This window comes from Podarcis muralis, chromosome 8 (genome assembly GCF_964188315.1).
Source record: "Podarcis muralis chromosome 8, rPodMur119.hap1.1, whole genome shotgun sequence".
Taxonomy (NCBI): domain Eukaryota; kingdom Metazoa; phylum Chordata; class Lepidosauria; order Squamata; family Lacertidae; genus Podarcis; species Podarcis muralis.
Genome location: NC_135662.1, coordinates 28223408 through 28247050, shown reverse-complemented (window position 1 = coordinate 28247050; position 23643 = coordinate 28223408). Strand labels below are relative to the sequence as shown.

At 40.0% G+C, this 23643-nt stretch overlaps 1 protein-coding gene across 2 annotated transcripts in view; it reads left to right on the top strand.

The window, feature by feature from the left end:
• Window positions 1-23643, top strand: part of WWP1 (WW domain containing E3 ubiquitin protein ligase 1) — a 46041-nt gene that overhangs the window by 1401 nt on the left and 20997 nt on the right. The window contains exons 2-7 of one of the 2 annotated variants that reach the window (XM_028736580.2): window positions 11000-11090; window positions 16300-16441; window positions 18190-18314; window positions 19816-19953; window positions 20043-20106; window positions 22832-22995. In XM_028736580.2, the coding sequence (XP_028592413.1) occupies window positions 11021-11090; window positions 16300-16441; window positions 18190-18314; window positions 19816-19953; window positions 20043-20106; window positions 22832-22995 (703 nt within the window). In that variant the 5' untranslated portion in view covers window positions 11000-11020. Of the gene's footprint in view, window positions 1-10999; window positions 11091-16299; window positions 16442-18189; window positions 18315-19815; window positions 19954-20039; window positions 20107-22831; window positions 22996-23643 lie in introns of both variants that reach the window. The other variant, XM_028736579.2, reaches the window with a different exon arrangement.

Below are 23643 nucleotides of genomic sequence, written 5' to 3'. Positions count from 1 at the left end.
ATGTGCACTGTTGAGTATTTTATTATTAAGTTTCTAGTATGAATCAAATATATAATATCCTGTTTTTCTGTTACGAACTCAAGGGTTTCCAGGGTATTCATGAGACGCCAGCTATACTCAGACATGTTTTTAGTGCAGTTGCTGCAATATGTGCCTTGAGACCGAAATACTGTACATGTTCAGATGTTGCTTTTTTGATATGCAGGTGTTCTACAGCAGTAGTTTTCATCAGATTCAGCACCCATCTTTAACCCCAACCTGCAATATGGAATCATTTTATTTGGACTTTCTAGGACATATTTAGACATCACACTAAACAAAGTTTTTCCTCAACACAAGAGCCACAGTGAACCTCAGGCTTGAGTGCTCCCCTATTTTCACCCACATGGCCAGGAGAATTTTGGAAGCTTTTTCTTTTAGTTTCTTTTAACTATAACTTTACATTTTGTCTAAATGGTAGATCATAGTTTAACACCAAGTGCTAAACAGTCAGTTTAAATAAGAATAATTATTTCCAGTTCAGGCAAAATAAGAAGTCATGTTTATAGGAAACAGGAAATAAGTTTCCATAGTCTTTCTATTCCATCTGTGTAGGAGGAGAAAATGGAAGAAGGGGAGTGGGAGCCCAAGGTTTGCTTCTTTTTGTGCATGTCTTTCTAAACCATGGTTTAACACAGGATGGGAAACCTTTCTATTTCCTGCAACATTCCTTTGGAAATGCTAGAGACAAAAGCATTCCAGATTGAGTGATCCAAAATAAAGACTGCCCTGCTTCAATTTTCACTAATGTTAAAATTTGCAGGCCTGTTCTGCCCAGAAGTAAGCCTCATTGGATTTGATTGGTTGATCTCAAATATATAGAGGTTTTTAAAACATACAACAAACTAATACAGCACTGATCTGAATACTTATTTCTCTCCAACTTTAGTATGCCCCCCACCCGTGCATAAGTTTGGCAGAAGCTTACTATTTTTTCCTTAAGCAGCTGGGGGGAAAACTTAATCTCTCCAAACCATATAATCAGAAAGAAGAGGTGAGGGAGAACATCAATCATTTTTTTCTCAAGTAAAATACTCCCCTTCCACTTGCTCAGGAGCTACATGGAAAGATCAGGAAAATGCTTGTTTAAACACCCAGGAAAATTAAGGAGTAAATAAAAAGGAAGCAACTCTGTTGGGATGGAAGAATAGAGTATTTGGGTCAGGGATTACATGTCTGGGTTCAGGACAGAAAATGCATGTGTGAATGACTTGTGCTAGAGAATGGGCATGGGGGGAGCACAATCTCCTTGGTTCTGGACCTCTCAGTGGCTTTTTATATCATTGACCATAGCTGTCTGTCTCAGATGTCACTTGAGGACACTGTTCCTGCATGGGGGTTACAGTTCAGAAGATGGTGCTGGAGGCCTTACGTTCTACCTATTGGCCTTTGGCATTCTTCACGGTCCTTTTTTATTTCCCATACTTTTTAACATACATGAAACTACTAGTGAGGTCATGCAGCTCCATCTCTCTTTTCCACATTCTTATCCTAAGGAAATCCTGAACAGATACCTGGGGGCAGTGTTTGGGTAGATGAGGTTAAACAACAAGACAAAAGTGCTGTGAGTTGGGGAAAACTGCACATCCAGTTGGCATTGTATTTCCCCCTAAGGGGCCAAGTGAACATTTTGGGAGTGCTCCTGGACTTGGTGCTATCTGTGGAGGCACATGTAACATTGGTGGCCCATGTGTTTTAACTAGTTTGAGCTGTTTTGTCTTATCCAGAGGAGGCAGATCTTGCCTCAGTGTCATTTGTGTTGGTTACATTCAGGTTGGATTACTTGAATGCACTCTGCATGGAGCTTCTCTTAAAGATGATACAGTAGTTTCAATTACTGCACCACGTATGTGGTAGCAAGAACACTTCTAGGAGTCAAGCGTTCTTATCTTATTACAGCGCCAGTTACACTACCTGCCTGTTCACTTCTGGGCCCAATTTAAGGTGATGGTGTTTAAAATAGTAAAGACTTTGGGTCTAGACTGTCAGAAGGACTGCCTACATTAATAAGTACCTGCTAGAAACCTGAGATTGACATCCGAGGCCCTTCTCTGTGGTCCACTGATAAAAATGGTCAGGTTGTCCACTGATAAAAATGGTCAGGTTTTTGGATTTTTAATGTATAGCATTGATTTGTTGGGAAAGTATACACACTAAAAGATAAAGTAGAAACATGCTGTAGCTGCCACAATGCCTTCTTCCACATAATGGAGTTCCTTTACATTTGGTCTCTTCATATCTGCTTTTTCTGTTAAAGCTAAGCCCTAAAAATAAATGGTGGTGGCATGATTACTTTTGGATTACAACACTTTTGGGTTACAACACAAAGAACTGAAGACCAATGTTCTGCAATAGGGAACTGGATCTGAATCCTTATGTCTTCTAACCCTGCTCCCCAGGCCTAATGCAACGGGTGGATGGGGCTGTCCTCTGCCAATCACCTGACTTCACAATGACATTGGGTGACATGACACTTTGAAAAGGCAGGTATGCTTCAGATGCCAGGTGTGCAGATGATTGATGGGGCTTTAAAACTCATTTTGGCCCATCTACCTTTTTATCAGCTCACACCTGACATATAGGACATCATGTGACTGGCAGGTAAGCATGGCTTAGCCAAAATGGCTCAGAGGTTTCTCTAGCCATGTTCTACAATGTGTGTAACTTATGTAATATTCCTTTTAGGCATGGTCTAGCCAAAGTTAAGCACCTAAGATTGCAGTATTATGCATACTTTGTAGTATTAAGCATAATTTGATTTACTTCCATAGCATGCATAGGAGCAGATTGTAAGTCACATTGATTTAAATAAAAGAGATTTAAGTATGTTCAGACCAGTGGGATTTGTAGTCCCTTTCTTCACTTCAGTATCAGCATAAACTTGGTGCTTAAGATGATCCTCTAAATAAAGTGGTTAAAGTGTTAATCTTTGAGTTTCTGTTTAAAAAAATGAAAAAGAGCTGAGTGTGTACACAGGTTGGGGACAGTTAGAACAGGGCTAGGCAACCTCAGGCTCAGGCCAAACATTGCCTTCCAGACTTTTTGCAGGCCACAACCCCTCTCCCCACATCACACCTTTCACTGGTATTGCTTTACCATATTGCTTTATATTTGAGTGTTTTTGCCTTGCTGAAATGTGTCCTTTGCCTCTGATAATGACTCTTTCTTGCCTGGATAGAGAATAGAGAGGGGTATGTAAAAGTGCATGGAAATAATCCTATCATACAAAGGTGAAATGTTCACTGCTCTTCTCACTTTTGCATGTGGCCCCCCAGAAGGTTGCCCAGAAGGGAGTGAGGCCCTCTGCCTGGAAAAGGTACCATCCATCCCTGAGTTAGTGGTTAAGTTGAGTTCTCATGTTATTGCTGTTTAGGTGTAATGGGGCAGTGGAAACTGTGAGTAAGATAATGTGGTGTGTCCTGTGAGTTCATCTTATAGCATGGTGGATAAAAATCAATGTTTGATATACTTGGGTTTTAAAAGTCATTTATTAAGAATTTATGTTAAAATAAATTGGTTAAAATGAAACCTTGCAAGTTAAACTCCACTATTCTTAACTAGTAGCAGCTGGTGGAGTGGGACAGTTTAGCTTACCTGGCTTTTCAGTGTGGAGGTTGCTTCTGAGAACCAGCAGGAGGGATGAGGCAGTGGGCAACGTGAAGGTGAGGCAAATTAACTCTGCTGCTGCACCCACATCATACCCACCTTCCTGCTCCTTACTTTGTGTTAGGAAGTCAGGTAAGCAATGCCACTTCATTCCACCGCTTCTGCTCCTTAAATTTGAATTGGTTAGCTGCCTGATTCACATGTAATAATGGCTCTGTGGATGAGCCTCCAAAAGATCGCGTGAAGTATAGGGCTCACATGCTCCACCTTCCTTTTCCTGTGGTACGGCTAGGAGGAAGACTTCTGCTCCGTTCAGTTGTGCTTTCAATGGCTTACTGTTTCATATAAAACAGGGTTCATGGCTTAAAACACACAAGGATAGTTAAACAAGTCAATTTCATAACTCATAATTAGCTTGAATTTAATTCATGAATTTATTTGGTTATGTTTGGTTATTCAAAAATTCTGGAGAGTAATCTTGGTTTAAAAAAAATCACAGGATAACAGATCATTGTGATCCAAAGAAAATATTACTAGCCTATCTAAAGTAATATGTTGAGAAAGATGATTTAGATATACTGCTGACTGTGTTAGTAGCAAACGCCTTGGAATGGCTCAAAAAACAATTGTGATATTGCTTGGATGTAGTTCTGTACACACTTACCTAGAGGGAAGGACCATTGAATTAAATTGGTGTTACCTTGAGTAAACATGCATAGGATTGAGCTGAGGAGGGTCCTATTTGGAACTGATCCTCCATCCTGGGATGAAGCTGAGAAAGCTGATGAAAATTTAAGTGGACAAGACATAGCACCAGTGGGACATGGCTATCTCTGGCTGAATATAAACTGTATAAAAAGGACAGGGAATGACATACTGGAGGTGGTGTCACTCTGGACATCAAAGAGGACATTAAGACTAGCAAGCTAGAAATCCCTGAAGGGGCAGGCCCTTCCACAGGACTCTTGTGGTTGGTGATACTGGGCCACTTAGTAATTTAGTACAAAACATACTATCACTGCCCTGATCAAAATGCTTCAGGATATCTTAAGATGAAGAATAAAATCAAGGAAGCATCCTAAGGATTCAGATGTTGTAGTGATGAGTGACATTGATTACCCATACATAGACTGGCTCTATATGTGTTCCAGTCATGACCAAGAGGTAAAATTTCTGTATAGAGGCAGCCCCCCGTTTATGCAAATTCTAACTGTGCATAACTGCATATTTCGCCAAATCCAGAAATATCATAAAGACATTACTGAAACATCACTAAAATGGTGAGCTGGAGCGGGGTGTTTGCAGACTTTTTCAGTGGGTTTCAGTTATACCTGATTTAACTGTTGCACATGGTGCCTTGGAATATAACCCCACATAAACAGGGGGCTGCTTGTACACTAAATCACTCTGCCCTAGAACAGTTGGTCATGCAATTGATCAGAGTGGTGGTGACCCTGGATTTAACCTTGAGTGGTGTCCAGGATCTAGTGTGAGATGTAAGTGTTGTCAAACCAATTGAGAGTGGTGACCATAGTGCTGTTTAATTAGATATACATGTACATGGCCAATTGCCAAGAAAAATATAACACAATCACATTTTACTTCAAAACAGGAAACTTCCCCAAAATGAAGGGATTGATAAAAAGGAAATTGAAAGCCAAAGATATTAAAATGCTCGGGAGTTGTTAAAAAACACAACAGTAGAAGCTCAACTGCTATATAAACATACTATAAGGGCCAAGAGGATAGTAGCGTGGTTAATGAGCAGAGTCAAAAGCCCTATTAGAGGCCAGAAGGCTTCCTTCAAAAATTTGAAGTCTTGTCCAAAAGACTTCAGAACATGAAGAAAACAAAGTGGAACACAATCCTTGGCAAAACAAATGCAATCAAGACAGTAAGAAAAAGGTAAAGGGACCCCTGATCATCAGGTCCAGTCGTGACCGACTCTGGGGTTGTTGCGCTCATCTCGCTTTATTGGCTGAGGGAGCCGGTGTACAGCTTCTGGGTCATGTGGCCAGCATGACTAAGCCGCTTCTGGCGAACCAGAGCAGTGCACGGAAACGCCGTTTACCTTCCCGCTGGAGCGGTACCTGTTTATCTACTTGCACTTGGATGTGCTTTCAAACTTCTAGGTTGGCAGGAGCAGGGACCGAGCAATAGGAGCTCACCCCGTCGCGGGGATCCGAACCACCAACCTTCTGATTGGAAAGTCCTAGGCTCTCTGGTTTAACCCACAGCGCCACCCACGTCCCAAAATCATGACAGTAAGGCAGTGTTTCCCAACCTTGTGCCTCCAGATGTTTTTGGCCTACAACTCCCATCATCCCTGACTAGCAAGACCAGTGGCAAGGGATGATGGGAATTGTAGGCCAAAAACAGCTGGAGGCACAAGGTTGGGAAACACTGCAGTAAGGGATGCTAAAAAAGAATTTGAGCCGCACATTGCTAAAAACCTGAAGACCAACAACAAAAAGCTATATAAATACTTTAGTAACCAAAGTATAGGGGAACTGTTGGGCCCTTGGATGAATAGGGAGTCAAATGTGTACTAAAGAAGGATAAGGAGATTCTAGAGAAGCTGAATTACTTCTTTGCATCTGTCACTGGAAGATAAAGGGTAGATCCTAGTGCAGGGGTCTTCAAACTAAGGGCTACAGGCCGGATCCGGTCCACCAGCCTCCTAAACCCGGCCCGCCTGAGATGCATGAGTACTGGCAAGGAGAATGTCCAAAATATTACTGAAGGCACGGCCATGTTGATACTAAGCTTGGGCAGTGCTTTAGTGCCCTTGCGCATGCGGAAAGCGAGGAAAAGCCGTGAGGCAAATCAAGCACAGTGGGCAAAGGTGGAACTGAGCCTTTGCAATGGGAGGAGGAGGATAATATGGTGGCCTGGTTGGTCCTTTTGGCATGTGTGCACTGCGGTGTTTGTGTATTCTAGCTGCGCGGTGGCGGCATTGTCAGTGGCTCTGGGGGAGGAGGGGAAGATGGCGTTGTCCTCGCTGGAGCAGAAACTGTCCCGCTTGGAGGCCAAGCTGAAGCAGAAGAACAGGGAAGCCCGGATGTGCATCGACCTCAACTTGGAGATCTGTCTGACCTGGGCTTGGCCTAGTAAGGGAGGCTTTGAGGGGAGAAACGGTCGCGGCAGTGGCGGCAGCAGGGGTGGCTCCATGGAAGGGCGCCCCCCCCCCCGCTTGGGTGACGGACACAGGCCTGCCTGTCACGAGATGCACCTGCCGGGTTCCCCCGCCTGGAGGGAGGCATGTGTGTGCTTGGAGAGGTGGAAGCGAAGGCAGGGCTCCAGCTCTGCCCTGCCAGGCTGCTCCTGCTTTTCCTGGGGGCTGCCACCGCTGCGTCTTCCCCTCCGAAGCACCTAAAGTTTCTTCTCCCCAGTGGAGCCGCTGGGGACTTGGCTACGATGGGGAGCCTTACCTCATGTGGCAAGGTGCCCTCGCCGTCCTCCGCCGGGCCGTGTGGGCAGCGGTGCCCTCTCCTCTCCAGAGCCCACGCGCCTTTGTCCAGCATGGTGGCCTGCCCACGGCTCCAGTCCCCAGCCACCGCCGCCTAGGGCTGGCCACTCCTCTGGCTGCTTCTAGCTGTAGCTGCCACTGCCGCTGCTGCTGCTGCTGCTGCTGCCTTGTAGCCGTGGGGGACTGCCTTTGGGTCACTTTCTGTGGGGTGGGGGAAATAGAAGCCTTCTTTGTCGTCAGTTCTGGAGAGCTCGGGGTTTAATTTTATTATATTTCACGACTCTTTCTCACTCTACCAAGACTTTTCCAGGGGAGCTGTCACTTTTCTCTCTCTTCTCTCCGAGGTTTTGCTAAGAGCTTTCAGCCGGCAACTGGTGTCCTTGGACACCCCCGGGGCTTTACTTGCCGCCTCCTCTCTCCCCGACCTCAAACTTGCATGTCAGCCTCCTGGAGCTCAGGAGGCGCTTGTATCACCAAAGAAAGAATTGGGGAATGGGGATTTGTGTACAGGAGAAAGATTTGTCACCCGTTCTCTCATTCTTTCTCAAGTAGTTGCTTGTGTGAGGCTGGGGGCGTGTGGCGACGGTCATAGCGGGAGAGTTGGGGGGAAATCTCCAGTGAACAAATTGGCAAAAAGTGTACCCTTTTATTGCAACCCCCAACACACACACACACACACACACACACACACACACACACTTTAATTGTAGTTGATTTGCAGGGAATCTGGGTTCCCGAGTTTTCCAAACACACTTTTCAAAAGCGTCCTGGATTCCAGACATCTCATTCTTTCTTTAAACAACGTCAGTTTCGGCGCAGTTGAAAAGTTTATGTTGATTAAAATTGTTCTTCATTTTAAACATTGTATTGTTTTCCTGTTTTTTGTGCACTACAAATAAAATCTGTGCAGTGTGCATAGGAATTCGTTCATATTTTTTTCAAACTATAGTCTGGCCCCCAGCAGTGTCTGAGGGACAGTGAACCGGCCCCCTGTTTAAAAAGTTTGAGGACCTCTGCCCTAGTGCCTGAACTAACTCTTACAGGGAGGGAGTATGACGAACTGAGGCTGATAGTGGTGACGAGAGATGACATTCTAGACAAAATAAAAAGTTGTGTAAATCATTTTAAGATGCGTTTAAATGCATTTAAATGTAAATCATTAAAGCAAGCAGAAATCTTTCATCCAACATGGAGCTTGACCACAACCCTGAGATTAAGAGGCTCATGCTCTACTGACTGAGCTATTCCAGGGGTTCATCTGACAACCAAGAACATAAGAGCTTGCTGGCCCATCTATTACAGCAACCTGTTCTCTTTCAGAAACATTACTGCTTCCAACTGTGGAGTCAGAGTATCGCCATCATGGCGAGTAACCATTGATAGTCCTCTCCTCCATGAACTTGTCTTTTAAAACCATCACTGCCTCCTGTGGGAGTGAGTTCCATAGTTTAACTGTGCTCTACGTGAATAAGTAATTTCCTTTATCTGTTCTGTATCTTCCAACATTGAGCTTCATTGGATGTTCACAAATTCTAGTGAGAATTCACACAGAAAAAACTAATTTGTTTTCAATTTCTCCATGCCATGCATAACTTAATGAAATTCTATCATGTCACCTCTTACTCACCTTTTCCAAAAATAAAAAGTCCCAAATGCTTCAACATTTCTTCATAGGGGAGTTGTTCCACTCCCGTGATCATTTTGGTTGGTACTTTTCATAACTCTCCCCATCTCTACAATATTCTTTTTAGGTGTGGAAACCAAAACTGTATACAGTATTACAGATGCAGTTGCACCATAGATTTGTATAACTGCATTATGATATCAGCAGTTTTATTTTCAATTCCTTTCCTAATGATCCTAGCATGGAATTTGACCTTTTCACTGCTTCTGCACACTGCGTCTACCTCTTCATCAAACTGTCTACTGTGACCATAAGGTCTTGGTTCTGGTCCGCCATGACCTGTCAGACCCCATGAGTATGTATGTGAAATTATGACTTTTTGCTCCAACATGCATGTGTTACATAAAGCATTAAACTTGCAATTCAGTCAGTTTGGAGATGTATTTTTGGAGCTCTTCGCAATCTCTTCTTTGCTTTAATAACCCTGAACGATTTAGTATCATTAGAAAACTTGTCCACCTTACTACTCAGTCCTAACTCATCATCATCATCATCATCATCATCATCATCACTTTTGATACCTTTTTCATGATCAAACTGAACATCTTCCCCTTTTGCATTTATGAGTGCCAACTGTTTATTTTTCCTTGATTCACTGTGTTGCTCTATTATTTAGGTACCCATACATTTTAGGTAATCTTTAAATCATTAACTTACCATACTGTTTACCTTTGTTTCTGTGTTTTGTAATTAAATTTAATTCTGTATTTATTTAAAACATTTCTTGCCCACTCTTCATTGCCAAAGCCTTTCTGTATAATTCTAGTAACTAGACATAAGTGCCCCAAACATTACTATTTGTCTGCTTTTAATTTCATTTAGGGACAGATGCATGTGGTTATAGAAAGATGGTAAATCCTCACTATTTTTAATTGGGATAGATTGTCAAGCATAGATTTAGCATAGTCTTTTTATAGAATATGGCCCAGCAACTGGAGAAGGTCAAGGGCAGAGAGCAGGCTAGTGAACAGTCTTGGGAAGCCACCAGGTGAATTTTGGGAAATATTGGGAGGGTGAAGTTGAAATAGGTCTGTTAAGCAACTGTGCTTAATTGCTCAGATATTCTAGTTAAAAACAAACAAACAAACAAACAAACAAACAAACAAACCCTAAGGCTGATTTGGATGGAGGGGTGGGGTGATTTCTGAAGTGGTTGGTTATAATTAGATAAACCAACTGCAATTGCAAATGGTTGGGATGGGATAACTGCAGTTTCTTGTCTGGCCTGGCCCCGCAGGATTTGCTTTGTTTTAAAATTTCTTTGGTGGTAGACAGTGTAGAACTTTATAGGGCTCTCTAAAACCCATCATTCTTGATACTCAGTTATTAGAAAGATTTGCTCTCATGGTTATCACCAAAAATTAGATGTTTGGGAAAGCTAGTTTCACAAAATCTTGTTTGTGTCTGTGGTGATATATTTATAAAGGATCTGCATGAAATTTTCTTTCAGAAATGGGGAAGACTTTGTGCAGAATGTATACATGTTACAATGTAGATGTAGATATTTATACTTTGCCATATTTTGGAGCATCTCTTCTGATAAGCATGTGAACTGGCCATTAGTTTAATCATACCAGTTATATCACTGCTGTGTTTATACAGCATTGTGCTGTGGCATTTAGCACATCCTTGTACTAATTTCTTTTTTTTTTGGGGGGGGGTACAGTTGTTCCTTAGTCTTCTCATATTCTGTTATGTGTGTTTTCTGCAGTCCTCAACATACCAAAATTGCCTGAATTGAACATAGTATCTGGAATCAAAAGTACTATGTGTAGAACCTAAGGGGCACTACAGGCCTGCTGAAAACTGTTCCTGATAGTTTTATGTAGTGTGGGGTTGTGCAAGTGTTTGGCTCTTGTGTCAGTTTTCAGTATTAGACTGTCAGATGCTCATGAAAAATTCAGAAGCATGGCATGGGGGGTATAGGAGGAACTCTTGAAAATGTGGTGAGATTTACTGTAAAACAAGGGTATATATTTGTATTAATAATTTGTGACATGGATATATGTGGGCAGGTGAGTTGATACACTTTTTGACAATTTGTAAATTTTTGGACAGATTTGAAAGACTGACTAAATTTAAAGTAAAATGTTGCTTTTTATTTAAAAAGAGTCTAGTATATATTAAAGTGGTCAGTGCCACTGATACTGGTGGCTGGTGCATGTAGTCAAAGATTTCTTTCTTTCTTTCTTTTTTAATAGGCTGAAGTTGTAGCCTCTGACATGGCTGCAGCCTCTCCAAGATCTGGAAGCAGTAATAACTATCATGGAAGACTGCAAATGCAAGTAACTAGTAAGTAAAAATTTGCAAATCATAAACCTGATCCTTTAAATGCCCTCTTGTTAGCACAAACTTGTAATTTGCCATTATTCACCTTTGGTGAGCAGAAATTGCTTCAAGGTAACCAGTCAGTGCTGATCCAGTCCTTCTAGTTTTCTCTGTCTCTTTAAATGGAAGGTATAATTTGTGTATGCACAGTGAAGTGTATTGCCATAGTTTTTCTTTGTGTCTCTGTTCCTCTCCCACTGAGAGGGGTGGGTCAAAAAAATTGTATGGCTCCCTTTAGTGGTTCTGTTGTGTTATACATACAGATTTTCAGTCTTGTAATCCTAAACAAGGATGTTGGTTTTTTCCATTAATGGTCTTCTGGGTTCTAAGAACAGACTTCCTTGTTACACTTATGGATATTAGTAGTAACTAACAGTACAGTGGAGTGCTCCCGTTCAGATTTCTTGCCATTCCATTTCTCTATCTTTTCTAGTTTTGTGTCTCATCCCAACCCCCAAATGATCAGCCAGCATTACATGTCCACTGAGCCTGCTTAGTCCTGTTTTTGTGGGCTGCTCCCTTTATTTTTTGCACTTCTGCAAGCCTTCAGGTTCTTCCAAGTTTGCTGATGCCTCCCTCTTGTTTGTGGATGGTGTCATTTTGACTACGTAGGAAGTGGCACACATTGAATAGGGTTAACCATTAGTATACATTTGATTGTTTAGCCACTGATTACAACGAACATATAGAACTATAAATCACAAACTTATTATACATTTGGAAAACCTAACAGAAACAAGCAAAGTCATTTTATATTAATTACCTGTGTGGTCTAAAATAATTAAAAATTATCTTCCTAAGAAAGGACAGAATTGATTCCATAAAAGCTTGATGAGTGTGCATTGCAGAAATGGCAGATGGAGCAATCTTTGGTTTTTTGTCAATGCATTTATGTTGTGACTTACGGACACTGCTATTTTCCACTGAGCATGCTAGTTTTGAATTTTCAGTAAAATGGATCCCAACTGTTTCCCTCTTGCAGTACTATAGAGAGAGCTTGTCTGTAAATAGTGGGGTGGATTGCCACTGCCATAAACACAAATATCTTGTGTATAGGAGTGAAGCAATTTTTTATCCAGCACTGTTGTCTGTTTATATTGAAATCATAAAATTACAGCAATAATACAATGTTTAATAGCTGGCTATTAGCTATACCCGTTACTGCTGAAGAAACTGCAGATATCTCATGAGTCTTACAATCTTCCTGGGAAACCAGGAAAGTATAGCTTGTTTGGATGGTTCAGTGGTCATCCTTTAAACCTGAGGTTACTGGAAGATAGATCTCTTAATTAATGTAAGTGTAATAAGTGAACTCTGTATTACTTTTGTATATTACTTTGAGAGCTTATTTAGCTGAAAAATGGCAAATATTTGTATAGCATTTTAGAATAATCAGAGAACTTCACATATATTATTTCAATAGACACAAATGCTTTAAGTTATCTTTTCGAGCCTCAAATTCAATAAGTAATTCGTGCAAAGCAAGAATTAGTACTTTAAAACTCTGAAACAGTAACAGTCTGAGATGTCATTTTACCTGGCAATGTCAGCCTACATTTATTTAGCTCTTTGGTCTCCTGAGAAGCCAAGAACACAGCAACTTCTGAAAGGCCCAGTTGGCTTGGGGCCAAATACCTTTCACTCCTTTGAGCCATTGACGGGTAACAAACTCCATGTCATTGAAGTTCACAAATGATGTAACAAGGTATGCATAGATGGGCAGGAAATCTAGTTACATTTTTTTTCTAGTTTTAGAGATGTCCAACAATCCTCCTTCCTCCCTGCCAATTTCTGCTGAATGACCCTGCATTTGAAATCTTCCATTTTAAAAAGCAATCTAATTTGATACAGAACAGTGGCTGAGATTATAGTTGCTTTCAGGGTTCACCAGTAGTGTAATCCTGCTGTATTTAACTCCAATAGACTAGAACTACTGCTGTCCAGTAAGCTGTTGTTATTTAGGAAATGTATATACTACCCTTCGTCAAAACGCTACAGTGCAGTTTGCAACATAATAAACAAGATAATGTAAATCCATAATATCCACACAATACAAAAATTAAAAATTATATAAATACAATTCATAATAATAAGAAATATATAATACATACTAAAATATAATAGATAATGAACAATACATATAAGTAGCAGTGTCAAGTTATACATTTGTGAAAAAGGGAAAATGAGAGGTGTGTTCCTAATAGTTTGTAATACCGTACTTTTCTGTGTATAAGACTAGTTTGTTTTCTTTAAAAATTATGCAAAAAAGTGGGGCCCATTTTATACATGGATAGTGCATAGGGTGGACGTTTGAGTGGTTGCTGCCATGGCTGTCAGCGACTGTTAGGCGTGTTATTGGTTGCTGCGTCAGTGGCTGGTGTTGATTGGCTGACGCTGTGGCAATTGGGTGGGCGATTGGCAGTTTGTTCTGGCGATGGGACGTGAGGCAGATTTTGGGACGCGTGTGGATTTTCGGCAACCCCCCCAAACAAAGCTCGACAACCCTACGTAATCCCCCCCCCCAAAAAAGCACAACAACTCTGGGCAATCCTCCACAAAAAAGCTCAACAACTCTGTGCCATCTCCCACATTTTCTTAAATATGAATCCCCCAAAATAGGGGGCGTCTTATACATGTGGGTGGTACTTTACCGAAGTACAGGGGTGAATATAAATATACTATAGATACAGCATGCACCTGCTTCTTAATCTATGCTAAATCAACACAGTACTAATGTTATGAATGCAGCCATATATTTTTTTTAAAAAAATGAGCCCGCAACACCTATTAGCTTGCTTCTCTAGATAACATCCATGGTATATTTTATTATTGTATGTAGATTGGTTCTTCACAAACAGTGCTGTTATGTTTCTGCACTTCGCTTGACTGCTGCAGTCAAGACTGAAGAAGGCAAAGCAATTTAAGCACACTGTAGAGTGAATATTGTTTGCTTAAGGCTTTATGTGAATAACAATGGTCTTCACATTTTCTGGTGTGGAAGACTGGCAAACTTTGTTATCTATTTCAATTCATTGCCATTTCCTCCATTTATCTTTTCTGTCACCTGAATAATAAATTATATGAAATATAGGGTAGTTTGTATTTCTTTTAGTTTAATGTGTTTTTCATCTGTTCATTCACTTATTCCATATTCTGCTCACCTTGGGCAAAGGATGAAGTATTGAGTGGATAGGAAATATTGAATTAGATCACAGAAATTCATCTAGGGAAAGAATGAAAAGAAACATATTTTTTTTTTAAAAAAAGACTTTCTTAAATGGCATATGATTTCAAAACTAAGGTTTTTATTCAGTTTTTCTATTTTCCTAAAAAACAAAAATAGCTCACTACATAGTATACAATTCAACATGGTTTGGCACTATGAGAACAAGCCTAGAAGGAGCCTTGGATGTGTGTATTCCTTCCTTCCCTTATGTGCTCAAAATACTTAGTCACTTCCTGTTTTTTGGCAAACCAAAGTTTGTTTATATCAAAACTGGCAAACTGTAATTTATGCTTGCTCTGCAAACCAGGATCACAGTCTGTGTTTTAATCCTGGTTTGCATGGCAAGTACAAATAATAGTTTGTCAGTCACTCCCTAGTAACAAACTCTTCAGATAGAGAGTGGTGACAGAAAAGAAGCAATATAGGGCCACTGAGAAACAAGAGGGAGGTGAACTTTATTTCCTTAAGAACATGAGCATCTCATGTATAACTTAAGTAGATTTTAGCTGGAGTTTACTTTGAAACGGAACAGCATAATCTATTGTTTAAGTCTAGAAGTGTATTTAAGTTTACGATCAGTTTTGACACAGTGATGCCCAGTTGATGGTGTCATGCTCAAAAATAGGTCTGGAGGAATCAAATACTACATGTAATCCCTGTTATGTTAGTACTGAAATGGCCCATGTGGGTATTGGATTCATAATAGTTTACTAACCCATAATTTTTAAAATGTCGAGTTATACAGTGCCTCTGAAGGATACAGTGGCCCTTTCCTGTTTGTTTGTATACATATCATCAGTGCCCCCCCCCCCCCCGCCGAGATACACAGGGGTATGCATACCCCTAAACATTTTGTGAATCTTTGTACTTTTGTGCATTTACTGTATTTATTTCCCATGATTTGAACTATAAAATGGTGATTTTCTTGAGTCAAAATGAGAGTACACCTAAACACTGCATATCATAGGTATATATATTGACATTGTAAATGAGTTACAGTGGTGCCCCGCAAGACGAATGCCTCGCAAGACGAAAAACTCGCTAGACGAAAGGGTTTTCTGTTTTTTGAGTCGTTCCGCAAGACGAATTTCCCTATGGGCTTGCTTCGCAAGACGAAACGTCTTGCGAGTTCTTGCGAGTTTGTTTCCTTTTTCTTAAAGTCGCTAAGCCGCTAATAGCCGCTAAGCCGCTAATAGCCGTGCTTCGCAAGATGAAAAAACCGCAAGACGAAGAGACTCGCGGAACGGATTAATTTCGTCTTGCGAGGCACCACTGTATGCTGAATATTAAACCAAAGCTCCTGAGAGCCAGAAGTAGTATTCCCCTATAGCCATACACTTAAAATATCTGCACTTTTTGCTATTCCACACCATCCCCTCTTGCCCCTGTCAGTGTTTTTGCCCTAAGATGAAATGTGTTCTGTTTGATATATTTTTTTTTTAACTGCCAGAAATAGGGTACTTGAACATTAGGTTGAAGGTCCTTCTCTCTGTGTGTCCCCTCTGAGGGAGGTGCAGAAGATGGTAGGCCTTCCTTTCCTGTTTATGGAAGGCTGTCCCAGGAAGGCACACTTCGTTCCATCCCTATCTTGTTTTTTCCCCCTGGTGCCTAAAAGAGTTCTGCTATCCTTCTGCCTTTTCTGAGACCAGAGGATGTTTGATTTGTTTGAGAAGAATGGAAAAGTAGTGTAATACAGATACTTTTAGTGTTATTCTTTCATATTTTTTTAGAGGTGGTATTTGGACTGTTGCAGTGACCTATTGGGGGTTGAGCTGTATGGCCATGCCTCTTCACTTGACGTCGAGTACACATTGAGTTGAACTGCTACATTTTTCAGTAGAAGCTGAGAAAGCAAACATTGTTTTTTCAATTTATTATTGAATAGATATGTTTGTCATTTTACAATATGAAATGTTTTCCAGAGGTTATAAGCAATGTTTTTGTTAGTTTCTAGTGCCAAACTGAAAAGAAAAAAGAACTGGTTTGGTGGAACTGCCATCTATACAGAACTAGTAGCTGATAGTGAAGTTAAGAAAACGTCTAAATCTAACAGTTCCTCAAATCCAAAATGGGATGAACAGTTGACTGTGTAAGTAGATCTTTCTTCATAACTTTTATTATTGTGAACAACTTCCTTGCTGTGGGATAATGATTTGCTGAGATGCATTTATTATTTTACAAGATTTTTATGGAGGTAACTTGCATCTTATACTTATTTCGCTTGGCACACTTGGCCAGGAAATAATTAATTAAATAGAAAGTGGGTGGGACAGGCCAAAAGAAGGGCCAGTGGGCAGCAACAACCCCTCTGTGCCCCCATTATTTTCCTTTCCATGAGGCAGCTAGAAAAAGATTGAGGAAGGTAGATGGGATGTGAAGCTGCAGGGAGAGTGCATGAGTACAAGCTGCCATATCATGGGTTTTCCTCAATTTTGCTTTTGCACACGATGGCCAGAAACGTAATCTCCACGTAAGATGTAAGTTACCTGTACCTCTTAATAAAAATAAACCAAAGTGCTATAATATGAAATACTGGTAAATAATATAAAATACTATATTATTCAGCATCAGCAGGTGTAGTGTTTGGGACTGCTCCAAGTCTCTTGCTCTTCTCGAAAGATCTGTGTACACACAAAAATATGAGATCCTTCACTCTGATAAGTATGTTCGATGTTTGTATCAGAACTGAAACATTAACAGGGGAAAGAACTTATGGATAAGGAGGGCTTCCATTTTTTTACACCCCTGCCCACCCAGTATGGAATAACTAGCTAGGCAATGAATGATGTGGTCAGAGAACATTGGCTATATTCCTTCAGTTCACAGTGGCTACATAGAGAGCCAAGAATAATCTATAGGTAACAAAATGTGTGGTTTCAGGAAAGATTAGGTGAGGCTATGTAGCCCAAATCAGTATGAAATTGATGATTTATGACATCAATGCCTAAGTATAAAAATCTACAACTTGTTAAAGAACAACTTTATCTTCCTTCCCATTATGTTTCTAATTTCTTTTCTGTTTGTTTTATTGTATTCATTTTTATTTGAGTTTCAAATGTTTTTTGTAATTACTTTTATGTTAATGTATTTTAACACACTTAACAACAACAACTTTATTATTTAAACAACAACAACAAATTTATTATTTATACTACTACTACAGTGTTACTATTTATACCCTGCCTATCTGGCTGGGTTACCCAGGCACAATAAATGCAGGCTCATTCAGGGTTTTTTCTGTCCTGTCCTTTCCGTAAATACAGGACTCAGTAGACTTCTATCCATGCTTTTGCTTGTAAAAAAGTAGACTTGCTTTCAGGATTCTGGTCTGGGAAATAAGTGGTTCGACTGTTTCACAAGCACTTGGCCCTTCTAAATATTCTCTTCAAACTGGCAATTTTATTCACATGATTCCCTCTAGGTGCAAACTAAGCATAACTAGAAGCTGGGATGCTGCATGTTTCTGCCACCTGTGTTTTCTACTATCGGATTCCAACCTGATGCAAGCTGTGCCATAACAAAATGTGTAACTGCTGTACTGTGTAATATCCTGACTCTTGCATATATTTGGAACTTAACTAGACTTGGGTGCCTAGGCTGGGGAGAGGTCTTCAGAGCAGTGTACTTGCATTTTTCAGTGGGGGGCGGGGGGGGGGGAGAGAGTCAAGATTGACAAATTTGACTGTTATTAAACACAGCTGTTTAACTTCATAATGCAGATTTATGTCTAAACTCTATTTAGGCCTAGCTGTTGTTTTGTATGTTGAATATGATAAAACTGATAGACTGTAGTGTGCCATGATGAAAAAGGAATTGAAACTTGTTTGTTGTTTATAGGAATGTGACTCCGCAGACCACTTTGGAATTTAAAGTTTGGAGCCATCATACTTTAAAAGCTGATGCTTTGTTAGGAAAAGCCACTGTAGATCTTAGACAAGCTTTGGAAATGCATGATAGAAGATGTAAGTTTCCAATTTATTAAAATTTCATTAGTTAACATAATCTTTATACGAAATTGTGTCTTGGTTTTTGTAATATATATGTTTAACTGCAGATGATGTTCCAATTGTTACATATATTGTAGCTATATATAAAGGCTTAAGGCTTACCTGATCTTGCATAATTTCTCCCACCCCACATAAACTGGCCGTGCTGGTGACTGTAGGAATGTTATGATTGATAAAACATAACCCATAAAACAAATTGGAATGTGTATGAGCAAATCTGTGAAGGTTCATTTTATGAGGCTAATGCATCTTGCATGAGCATGTTAACAAGCTGTCTCCAACCACATTTTCAGAGATTTCCCATTTATAGTACAGCCAGTGCTTTTTTCTGGGCGGATGCAGGGGAACCCATACCCCTAAACATTTTGTGAGTCTAAGTTTGGCCTCATTAAGGGGCAGTATTTCAATATGAGTAGGAAAATGAGAGTGCCCCTAAACATTTTTTAAGAAAAAAAGCACTGAGTACAACCCCACATGAAGCATCCAATACTTTACAGAAAGGTTCTGCAACTCCAAGGAGAGACTTTGTGGGGGATCACAGAACTGCAGAACTGGAGGAAGGGTTGGAAAGCCCAATTACCCAAGTTGCCTTCTGTTTGTAGAACTTTTGAATCCAGCCTGTAACTGATTAGGCAGGTGTATATGTTTATTTGTTGTAAGTGTACACACACACACACACACACACACACACACACAAACACAAACCTCAGGGTGGGTGGGTGCTTATATCTACATATTGATTATGTGTAGGCACAAATAGATCCACAACTGTTAAGGAATTGTGTGGCATAGTTTGTGATGAACTATTCAAGGCACAGTTGTATAGTGCATATGTCCCAGGTGATGTAGAATGGAAAGTCTGACTTCGTATGCTCTTCATGCCTATGGAAACCTCAACAGTGAACTCCTGCCATTTCTCCTTGGCTGGCGCACCATGAGCAAGAGAGAAATAAGGGCATGCTGGGCTGGATTGAGGGAGGTATTTGATCTATAGGCTCCAAGGATGCCCCCCTATACCTCTAGCACACCCCCACAACAGGAAGAAAACCATGTTAGCCTTGGAGTTGATGAAGTGAGTTTCTCTCCTATAGAAACTAATGAGAGAGAAATTGAAAAAGGTAAAAAACAAAAAAAACCCAAAACAAAACCCAAGAACTTTAGAATTATTTAGATCAATTGCTCCTGCCACTGTCCAACTCCTGCTGTGGCTGACAAGGCATAGATAGGACAGTACCCGACCATGGATTCTCCCTTATGCTCTACAGTAGCATTCTCTGTTAAGCATCTATATAATGTGGAAAATCATGCTGTAGCAGTGTAATCTTAATATTTGAATCAATCATTCCAAAGAATTAAAATGAAAAGTTAAGTATTAATGCAAGCCTACTTAAATATATATATATAGCAATTATTTTTTCTAGTGACTGGTTCATTGAAATATATTTTTTTCTTATAGTAGAAAGAGTCAAAGAACAGTTGAAACTCTCACTGGAAAACAAGAGTGGCTTGGTGCAAACAGGAGAACTAATAATTGTGCTTGATGGTTTGGTGCTTGAACAAGAATCTCTCACAAACCACAGTTCACTAGTAACCAGTAAGTTAAACTGGGGAAAATAAGATTAACCTTAATATCCCATGGTATAAGAAAGAAAATATCTAATTTTGTTTCTTATTGTTTAGTAGAAGTCCAGCAAAATGGTGATGCTTTACATGAAAACAGAGAAACATCCGCAAGAACCACTTCCAGGTCAGAGTTTTCTTTAAAGAAAACTATTTATGGTAACAGTATAATCACCTTACTAAAATGTCATAAAACTGAATTTGTATTGCAGAATATCAGGTTGCATTTCAGAGTTCAGCTGGGATGTTTTGCAGTAAGAGTAAGAGAGGAAGTGTATTATTGAAAAATAAATCTGCTTTAGAATATGCATTTACTTTGGGGATGGGCATTTACTTTGACTCATTCTACTATGAGAAAGAGATTTTATTTACTTATTCATCTGCTTATTTTGAATGCATCCGATAATATGCTCTGTAGAGAAGGGAACTCCAACCTTTTTGGACCCATGGGCACATTTGGAGCTGGTTCCACTGTTGAACAGCTCTTACTGTCAGAAGGTTCTTCCTGATGCTTAGTCGGAATCTCTTTTCTTGTAACTTGAATCCATTGATTTGGGTCCTAGCCTCAGGATCAAGAGAAAACAAGCTTGCTTCATTTTCCACACTACAGCCCTTTAGATATTTAAAGATGGCTATCATATATCTTCTTTCAGTCTCCCCTTATCTAGGCTAAACATACCAAACTCCCTCAACCATTTCCTACAAGGCCTGGTTTCTTACCCCTGATTATTTTGTTGCCCTCCTCTGCACACTTTCCAGCTTGTCAATATCCTTCTTAAATTGTGGTGCCCAGAGCTGAACACAGTATTTCAGGTGTGGTCTAACCATAGCAGAATAGAGTGGTACTATTACTTCCCTTGATCGGGACACTAGACTTCTGTTGATGCAGCCTAGAATAGCATAAGCTTTTTTTGCTGCAGCATACACTGCTGACTCTACTAAGACCCCTAGATCCTTTTCACATGTACTGCTAGTAAGCCAGGTGCCCCCTATCTTATATTTGTGCAGCTGTGTCTTCCTGTATAAGTGTATTTGCCCTTGGCTAGTATTAAATCAGAACACAATGATTAAAGTGTCCATCTGTAAAGCATATCTCATTATTTCAACTTCCCTTATTTCTGTCCATAATTTTTTAATTTGGGGCATGCCCAAAAGACATGCTGTATCCCACTACTGGTTGCCTTGCATCTCCAACATGAATTAATTCATTGTGCTATAAATACAATTAGACAAAGTGGCCTCGGGTGCCATAGAAAGATAAACTTATAAAAGTTTTCATTAAGATTCTTGCTAATTGTCTGGGGAACATTTTGCCATACCCCTTTTCACCAATTGAAGAGGATTTCCTATCCCAATCTTTCTGTCAATTACTCTGATAAGAATAGGTTGTGAAATCCATATTTCAGGATTCATATAACTAACTTAGTTTTGTGGTGTTCTTTCTTAGCCACAGTATCTCAACTTCCATCAGCTCCGAGATGTCCAAGTTTTTTTAAACTAAAGTCTAAGCAGTGTTTCTAAACTGTAAATATTGAAAAAACTACAGTCAGTTTTGTTGCATTTCATTAATTGTCTCAAACCACTCATCTTGGCATTAAGTGGTGTGTGTATATATAAAAAATAAAAAGTAATATCACAGAAGGCAAATATTTCTCTCTCTGCTAGCCAACCCACTCCTGCTTTCTCTGCATGATTTACGGTGGGATGTATGTTTATGCACACCCAGCAGGAAAGTAATCAAGTATCAGATTCTTGCAGCCACCTGTTCTGGCTGCAGATCAGTTGGTGATTCTGCTGTGCTGTGAGCTACTTGCACATAAACACTTTTGCTGGCTAGAAATACTCTGTCCCTTTTCTGTGCTGGAGCTGTGGGAAGGAACATCACCCCCTGTGCATCCAGCTCAGAAATGCAGTGGGCTGATAAGGAGGAATAGACAGATTGGTTTCTGTGCTGACAAGGAAGTAAGAGGTTTGTCTTTCCTCTGCCAAACTATTCACTCACCAAGATGGAATTCTATGCAATTATTTGTATGGAATCCCCAGTCTCCAATGGCAACCAGGTGAGTAGTTAAATACAAGACTGAATTTGCCACTAAAATGACAGATACTGGAGCTTTCTCCATTGAGTCTAATCAGCTACTATCCAGCATTGTTATTGATAATGTTAGCCGTTAAATTGAAGTTAATTACAGACAAGGCTACTTTGAATTCCCAGTTGGTTAAAAACTTTATTTTCAAATAGCATTTGATAGTTTTATCAGTCAGTGATCTACATTAGGAAAACTAACTAAATTATAATGTCACTATGAGTGGGTGGAGAAGAGATGGAATCCACTTAACGACTGTCCAAATATCACTTGCAATCAATGCAGCAGAATTGACTGGCATCATATTGCACAATACTTTTATTTATATAGTGTATCTATATGGTGTTTTGCAAAGAATAGATATGAGAGGCTCTTATGTAAAGAGCTTGCGATCTGAAATAGAGATAGTGAAACAACCCTTTTAAGGGTTGAAGACAGGGGTACATATAGAATAATATGTGATTATGTCCATTACTTTTGCTTTGGCTTAGTTATAAAAAGAAATTGGGAGTGGGATAGTTTTCAGATGCTTCCTGGAAAAGGTGAGTTTTGTGAAGGAACTGGAAGGGAGGTGGTCAAATGAAGACCACCCGAGAGGCATGTGTGATGTTGTCTACAATTATAAAATGAATACTGTTCTCATCCTAACTAAATTGATGCAAGTTTTATTCAGCTCCATTAATATTTTTTGTAGGTTTAGCACAAATATGTGTAACAAATATAAAAATACTTATTTTGACAATATTTCTGTGCTGTTTCCAACAGAATAGACAATCAAACACCATCAAGCTCTGTAGTACAGAACTCATTCCCTATACATGCAGTTAATGGAGACAGTGGAGACAGCACACCATCTCCTCCTCATATTGCAAGCAGACCCAAAAATACACCAGCACCAAAACCACTTACAAGCCAGTCAGATGACGTTGGTAAGAATACAGCCTTTTCGACTACTTGATTATTATCTTTTTTCAGGGAACTCCGTATTAATTATAGGAAGTAGTGTGCTAGCTAGTCTGGACTATGGCAGCATTTTCATGTATGAAGTCAGGCAAAACTTCACTAAAAATAATAATTAGACTTATAGTGTGCTCCCAACTGTTCTTTGGCATGCCAGGACTTGCATTCGGCACCTTTCAGTTTTTGCATCAGATGCTTGCACTTGTGATTGGTTCCACTCATGAGCTCCCAGCCAGAGTAAATCTGTGCTGAAAGTGGGGTTTGTAATCTCTGCAGATCAGTGGATTTGCACTGACTATGAGCATCTTTCAGCAGGGACCTTCATTTTCAGTTTTCAGCAAAAAAATAAATTAAAAAAATCAGCACACTTTAGAGTGCACTCCTTTGAATTTGGGTCGCCTAACATCATGACATCAGTGGACTATGGTGGTTAAGGGAGCTAAGGATCTGTACTGCTAGCTCTAACTTACATGTATGTGGTGTTCCATTCCCCCCTTCATGCTGCTTCAAGTACTGTTCTGAAGAATCTCCTGTGCATTTGAAGCAGTTTTTGGGGAGGAAGAGCTGTTGTGGAATGTGTGCTGAAAGTGAAAGAATGATGTTTGATTTATTTCTTA